At 39.5% G+C, this 7,869-nt stretch overlaps 1 protein-coding gene across 1 annotated transcript; it reads left to right on the forward strand.

Moving 5' to 3' along the window:
- The first annotated feature begins 316 nt into the window (after positions 1-316).
- On the forward strand, positions 317-1,204 carry LOC149012761 (polygalacturonase inhibitor 2-like). The gene has a single exon (XM_089157656.1). It carries the CDS (start codon positions 626-628, stop codon positions 1,202-1,204), a length of 579 nt encoding a protein of 192 aa, XP_089013782.1. The 5' UTR covers positions 317-625.
- The last annotated feature ends 6,665 nt before the right edge of the window (positions 1,205-7,869 follow it).

Genomic DNA, 7,869 nt, shown 5'->3' on the forward strand with positions numbered 1-7,869 from the left:
TTTTATAAAGGTGGAAGGGGTTGTTTATTCTTGCAAAAACATTACCTTGAGAAGTTGTTTTAAACTATATCATAAAACGGACTGGTGAATGTAGCTTTCGGATCCCTAATTATAGGGTGCATTGTCTGCGATGGAGGGGTTGATTGATCTTGGGGGTGAAAAGCGCACTCAGAACCCGTGTGCACTATTTGAGACATTTAAATACTTTAAAGGAAGTGTTGGGGACGGATTTTTATTTGCGGCAGCAGCTGCTTGCTGCTGCCAACGGCTCTCATTGAGCCACGTCACCAAATTTACATTTAATGGTCAAGATTAAAAACTGAAAAGTATTATATATAATATAATTTCCTTTTGCATTTTAAGGGTTTTAGAGTTTTTAAATTTACAAACTCAGTCCCTGCTAATAACCGAATCCAAACCCAGTTGAAAGATTGATTCTTGCGGTAGAAAAATCCGCCAGCACTGATATCTGGCAACATTCTAAGCCGACGTTATTAATTGATTCCAGGCCATTTTATCCTTACATGATTGCGAAAGGCCACTATAAATTCATGAACTCACACATCACTGCTTCACAGATCTCCACAGATCAAACCCAAAAGAGGAGAACACGAATCGATCACGAATGGCCTCTACCATGGAACCCACTCTTTTCTCCTTCCTTTTCACTCTCCATCTTCTCTGCTTTCTCCCAACACCATCTCTTTCCAAATCTGTTCGCTGCAACAAACACGATTACACAGCTTTGATGAAGATCAAAGCAGCACTTCACAACCCATACAACTTAGCTCATGGGTTCCCAACACCGATTGCTGCGTCCGGGTACGTCATCGGATGCGATTCCAAAACCAATCGCATCGTTGAACTCCCCATCTTCCAAGCCAACATCACTGGCCAAATCCCTTCCGAAGTGGGTGACCATCCTTACCTGAAAACCCTAATGTTCCATCATGTCACAAATCTCACCGGAAACATCCCTTCAACCGTCACAAATCTCACCACGCTCCGCCTCAGCTGGAACAATCTCTCCGGTCTGATCCCTTCTTTTCTCAGCAAAATCGCCAATCTCCAACTACTCGAGCTCAGCTTCAACCAATTCACAGGGTCGATCCGTGCTTCTCTCTCTTCTCTCTCTTCTCTCTCTTCCCTCTTTTCCCTCTCTTCCCTCCCCCGGTCACGGCTATTACAGGGACTGAGTTTGTAAATCTAAAAACTCTAAAACCCTTAAAATGCAAAAGAAAATTTATATTTATATATAATACTTTTCAGTTTTTAATCTTGACCATTAAATGTAAATTTGATGACGTGGCTCAATCAGAGCCGTCGGCAGCAGCAAGCAGCTGCTGCCGCAAATAAAAATCCGTTGGGGACCCCAGCACATCTCAACTCTGCAAATTTTGTTTATGAATCACTAGATGGATGTGTGCGACTATGCTTTTGACAAGGAGATTCATGTTTTGAAAAAAGATAAGTTCTCGTGCTTATTTATTCTGTTTTATTTGTCTTATTTGATTGCCCTTGATAACATATCCAACAGTTACATATGAATCTGGTTATGAAACTTGAGTGTACGACGGGGTCTACAAGGGTGGCTACATATACACTCAGGATTTTGTGAAGGTGGTGTCAAACATTGACCCTGTGAGTAAGGTCCATAAAGTGCCTTACATGTTGCATCGCAGTCTTCCTTACAAGGTCCCATAATCTCATTGCACTGTCCCATAACCTCATTGCGCTTCACAGTATCACCATTCACCTGTTGCACCATTATCTTTGCTGTTCCATTTACACAATAAAACCAAAAAGAAAAAGAGAGAGAGAAAGTTTAGAAGAGTTTTACCTAAATGAATCAATATATATATATTTGAAATTTCAAGCTGAAGTGATAAAAACAGTGGTTTGAGGTAGAATACTCAAAGATCAAGTTAGTCTTGATCTAGTATCCAATACCAATTCTCGAAAACCTAACTACAAGAATGTATAGTGAGGCACATGAACATACATGGTTGAATGAATTAATGAATACCTGAAATCAAAAGTAAGGCCAAGAAGAGGATATGAAAGGTGGGGGTGAAAAGCTTGGCCATATTTTCAATAAAATCTTTTGATGCTACCTTGCAACTTGTAATTTTCTTCCTTTCCTCCTTGATTCCTTAATCTTCAATTGAGAAAGGGTTTAATTTATAGAGGCCTCTTCTTCTTTTTTTGGGAAAAATGAAATCTGTTAAGCTCTAAGAAAAAAATTTGTAAGCTGTTTTGGAAGCATTATTTTGGACACTTCACACTTTCAATTTTTCTGTCCTCTTTCCTGGCAAATCTTTTCCTCAGATATGATATTGTATAAATTCATTCAAATGTCAGATTTTACATATTAATTTTCTAATCATTTTTTTCCATCACAAATTATTAGTACCCTTCATATTTTTCTTCTTTTATAAAATCAAATCAAATCAAATCAAATCAAATTAGAAAGAGAAAGTTTGTGATTCCATTTGAAATCACAAATATAAACACAATCTAGAAAAGAAAGACCAAAAACAAAAACAGAAAAAAATCAATTCAACCTTCCCTTTTCGTATAGACCAGAAAAGAATGCGAGGGAAACATATATACAAAAGTTTTTCTAAAAAAGAAGTCTACAAAGATTTACCTGACTCCGTGGATTCCACACGAGTTACAGCCCAAAAAAAACTAAGCAGAAGAATCTCAGACCCAGACCTTCCTTTTTGAGACAAGTTACCTTCATTGGATTTCCTATAGAATTTATGAGAATTGTCTTAGTTCTCAAATCTTTAAGGTTCCTGAATTGCTATCTATCTGTCGAATCCACTGCGATCGGTTTCTAAAGAAGAAGGGACATTCTGCAACTGCAAGCTTCTACAGCTCCACATTTTCAGTGGTGACAGCCTCTTCAGAGTTCCATCAGGATAGTGGTATTGTTCCTGTGCCAACGTTTTGATTAGTCAAGATTCAGATTCAGATTCTGATGCAAGGATTGTACAACTTAATTAGTTCAGGAGATTGACTTACTGTAGCTCTTATTGACACAGTAAAACTACTTTACTTTCTCTGTTGTATTTCTTGATGGAAAATTAGGGTACTTGTTAAAAGGAACATTTCCTCTTGTACAATCTTCTTTGTCTATGTTTGTTAGTTTTCAGCAACGCAAATTTTCAATGATGTTTTAAAAGGAACATGATTTGACATATATATAGAGTCTACTATTCAAGAACAATAAGAACATTATTTTAACTGACAGGTGAATACATTTCTTGACTTTCCAAACAGGCATTCATTCTATTTTTTTTACATTAAAGTCTGACTTGGCACTGATGACAATTAGATATGTAGAGAACTGCATATGAAATTTGCAGAAATCCAATCATTTAACCTCATGGATCCCCAAGCTATACTCTTTGAAACTTTTGGATTACAGAAATTTTCACAACTCCACTTTTACTTGAGGTATATGGAGATCCAAAGAGGGCAAATAGGCAATGGGTGTGGGATCAGATTAAATAGTCTGGAATTGGAAGGGATAAGACATGGTGCCTCATTAGAGACTTCAATTCGCTTCTTTCCTAGCAAAAGAAAGATCGAGGAAGCTGCATGGTGCAAAGGGACGTTTGTGGCTTCTAGGACTTGGTTTTTCATGCAGATTGATTGAAGTACAATCCCATGGGCCTCGACATACCTCGTGTAATTAGCGGGCGGGACAGGAGGCTATTAAGATCAAATTGGATCGGGCGTTTGGTAATGTGGCATGGTTTACTATGTTTGAGGAGATCGTGGTTTAGGTAAAAGCCACTAAAGCTCTGACCACACGCCGATAATTATGGATATCATTGGAGGTGTTTCAAAGGGTCCTAGGTCATGGCGGTTTGAATCAATGTGGATGTGACATAACCAATGCCCAGACGAAGCAGCTAATGCTTGGGAATTCACAGGAAGGGCAGTCCAAACTCCAAATTAATGGCAAAAATAAGGAATTGTAAACCTGTGTTTAAAGCATGGACCTTTGAACATGTACGAAGCCAGATCAAATTGTTGACAATGAAGTTGGAAAGACTCCAAAATGAAGCATGCACTGAGAGTATCATTAACAAGATACAGGAGACAAAGGAGGAGAGGGAGGAACAATTAGGCAAACTAGAGGTTATGCTACACTAGAAATCATGAGTTCTATGGTTGCAATTTGGAGACTGCAACTTGGCTAATTTTCATGCTTGCACATTTCAAAGACGGCATGTGAATAAGATCCTAAAGCTAAAGTCCCCTTCAAGTACATGGACAACCTCTGAATCTGAATTATTTGATGAAGTAATAAACCATCATACATAGACATTTCAGGGAGAATTAATTGAGGTGAAGGATATGTCGGGGGTTACAATACATATAGTTGTGCATTGATGTTGATACAAATGCTCGTTTGTGTGCCAACCCCATGCGATCATGGCTGTGAAATCCCTTATAATCCCAACCCGGGAATCCGTATTGTAGGTCCGAGAACTCGGAGTGCGAGTGGAAGGCAACTGTAGGCCATCCAGATAGAGACCATTGGATTGGAACTTGAACCAATGGAAGTGGATGGTGAAGATAATGAAGCTGGAGAGTTGTTGAAGTTTGGAAGAAGATCTTTTTCGAACGCTGACGGATATGGAAGGTGGATGAAGAGTTCACTGATGACATGTTAGGAAGGTCCCAGAGGTCAGGTAAGCACTCCCCTAAGTATGGTTTCAGTATTGGAGAAGAGCCATAGGAAGAACCACCCCCGAAATTGCTCCTGGAGAAATTCAAAGGGTCAGGGTCGATTGGGGTATGGGTCTCCCGGGGTGACCCCTACCTACTGCCCACTAGTAAAAAGGGTAGTTTGGGTATTTTGACGTTTTAAACCCCTATTTAATGATTTCTTCAACCTAAAACGTTTTATTTCACTCCTAAGCATTTAGAGAGCTCGTGGCAAAGAGGGAGAACATTGCAGAGATCTTCCAAAGTACTTTCCGTTCACCAACTAAACTTTCTAAGGTTAGTATATCTTTTCTTCTTCTAGTTATCTTCTTTTGATTCTTTGCTGTTAGAGGATCCTTGTGGAGATATCCTTAGTTAAAAGATACATAAACCCTATCTCTATCTTGGCTTTAGAGTGATCCTACAATCTCTCTATTCTACCTTTCTTTCTAGATAGATTTCGAAAAAGACCTTTTTGTGATTCGTTAGGTTTTCAATTTGTTTTGAGTTTTTGAATGATTACTACTGTTAGAACTTGTTCTTAGATGTTTTTAGAGTTTTCTTCTTGCTTTGGAAGAATTTTAGAATAAAATCCCATAGTTAACTGACTGTCGGAGTGATTTATGTCCGTACTCGAACAGGGGTCTCCCCGAGCGACCCCTATAGGGTGTTGTTTGGGCGACCCTACCTCCCATGGGTCTCCCCAATCACCAAACACTATTCATGCAACCTGTACCCCCTGGGTTGATTGACCATGGGTCTCCCCAAGCAACCCATACCCCCCTCCCTTGGGTTGATTGACCAAGGGTCTCCCCAGTCAACCCATACAGTTACTGTTCATGTGACCCCCCCCCCCCCCGGGTTGATTGGTCAGGGTCTCCCCGGGAAACCCATACTTGTTACTATTCATGAGACCCCTACTTGCCAATTTTGGTTTTCATTCCTATTTTCGGAATGGGACTTCTAGGGTTGTTTCTAACCATTAACCAATGCTTAAATAGGATTAATTGGGACATGATAAAGCACTTTTTGGTTTCTTTCGAAGAATTACAACTCACTCGCAAGGTGAGGGAATTCATTACCTATGCTTATCTTCAATTCTTAATGTGATGTTCAACTTGTATATTCAATTACATGCTACTGTTTGGAGACGTTTACGTTCTTGTAATGCTCTAAAATTATAAATTATGATTGTTTACATTAATTATTGGTGCCTTGTTGAGTTAGAATAAAAGTGGACTTGATCTGGGGTTGTAGTTTAACCATTACCCTAGGAGCCTTAGAAGTAACATATAGATTAGAAAACATCTCTAAGTGGTCTAGATGAAATATGGTCAGGCACCCCGTCATGTAATTACCCTATTGGCAGGGGTATGAGGGCGAGTGATCTGTGGTAGCAGTGTGGGGTGGTGGGAGCTGAAGACCAATAACCAATTCGTGAGAGGACACAACCACATTGTGGGGGCCATTCATTTGTAGGGTAGCATATAATAGGTTTGAGCTCATGGGCGCTCAAAACAAGTAACCAACCCATGAGAGGACATGAGAGCTTCATGCCCATTATATGTAGATGACCAATAGGGTTAAGAGAAGACGTAGTCTGAGTCGATTGAAGCCATAGGATACATTGACTCTAGATAGGGAAGGATACTGAACTGAGTTGATTGGTGTCATAGGGGGAGGTATTTAAACCTAGAATGATATAACAGAGTAGATGACTTGCATTGGGCAAGGATTATCCTTGACACACACCAGTACTCAAACCAATGATGTGGTGAGAGAGCGGCGACCTAATCCACAGCCAAGGTGTGAAATGATTGTATCCTCTACCCATGATCTCAAGATCAGTAACCAACCCATGAGAGATCAGAGTGACGAGACCTGCCCAGAAAAGTCTCGTGTTACATCTTAATGTGTGTCTACCTAGATAGAGACTTGCACTAATTAGAGTATAGGAGCATTATTACATTGCATTGCATAATAGCATATTATAGTTATTACTTTTTGTAGAATGAAACATATGCATACTTATATGAATTACTTGTTGAGCTCTTCGGAACTCATCCCTCATGGCTTATTGTTTTTAGATGTGTATATAGGTGAAAAAGAAATCCCGAACTTTAGTTTGGAGATATTTCCTATTGATTATACAGCTGAAGAAACAATGGGAATTGACTGTGGCTCGTGGTACAATCCAAGTACCAATGTGGAGTAATATTACAGCCAACGATGACAAGAGACGCCTAACGTGCCGTTCGGACTATGAGCTAGACATCAACCCAAAGATGCAAGTGTATAAATGCTTGAAGAAGAAGGCGAAACATTAGGAGAAACTTTTTACTTATGCATGACAAACTCACGATCATTGACCCGCCTAGCTTGAGGGGGCGTGATAAGGAATCTATATCTGCACCTACACCAGCACATATGTCATCCACACCTGCACCTACACTAGCAGTAGTTTAATTAGTAGTATTTTGTATAAATACCCTTTTGTACTTCATACGAAAATATATTGAAGTATCATTGTTATACAAATATACTGCTTCAGTGCCAATCCTAACCTATTTCTTCATTACACTAGGTTGGAGTTGCTTCAGCAGTCCCAGGTCATTCTCACTACTGACCCAAAGAGGGAGAATGCCAACTCATGTGGCCCCCTCTCCATTATTTTTAACTTCCATAATTTTGGTAGAACAAGTCGATCCCTTATGTATGGTAGAACAAGTCGATCCCTTACAACTTGAGTCCCATACAATTTTGGCCCTTGATGGTGGTGTTCTTTCTGTTACTAGACTAAAAGGTTCCAACCATATTCCAACACAGAACAGCTCACCTCATGCCTGCAGGCCCCATTCTCTGGGTATTAACTTACTGTGAGGATGTCATGTAGAAACCCAATGACAACGGCAGCTACAAAACTCTTTATTGGTAACATTCACCTAAGAAAATTATACAAACCATAGCCATTTCAAATAAAACTGAAAATCGCATCATGTTCAGAAGATATAGGACTAATTCCAGCTGAACCAAGTGGGTAGAACTACAACTCAACATAAATAGAAATCAGAGAGCAACAACATTAAGATTTGATATGCAATTGAAGGAAAATGCTGGAGAAATAGAACTCACAACAACTGG

Source organism: Hakea prostrata, chromosome 6 (assembly GCF_041222555.1).
Source record: "Hakea prostrata isolate BN-2017 chromosome 6, UWA_Hpros_2, whole genome shotgun sequence".
NCBI lineage: Eukaryota > Viridiplantae > Streptophyta > Magnoliopsida > Proteales > Proteaceae > Hakea > Hakea prostrata.

Bases quoted from the DNA above. Each gene is read 5' to 3' on its own strand.
- LOC149012761 (XM_089157656.1), top strand. From the start codon at position 626: ATGGCCTCTACCATGGAACCCACTCTTTTCTCCTTCCTTTTCACTCTC.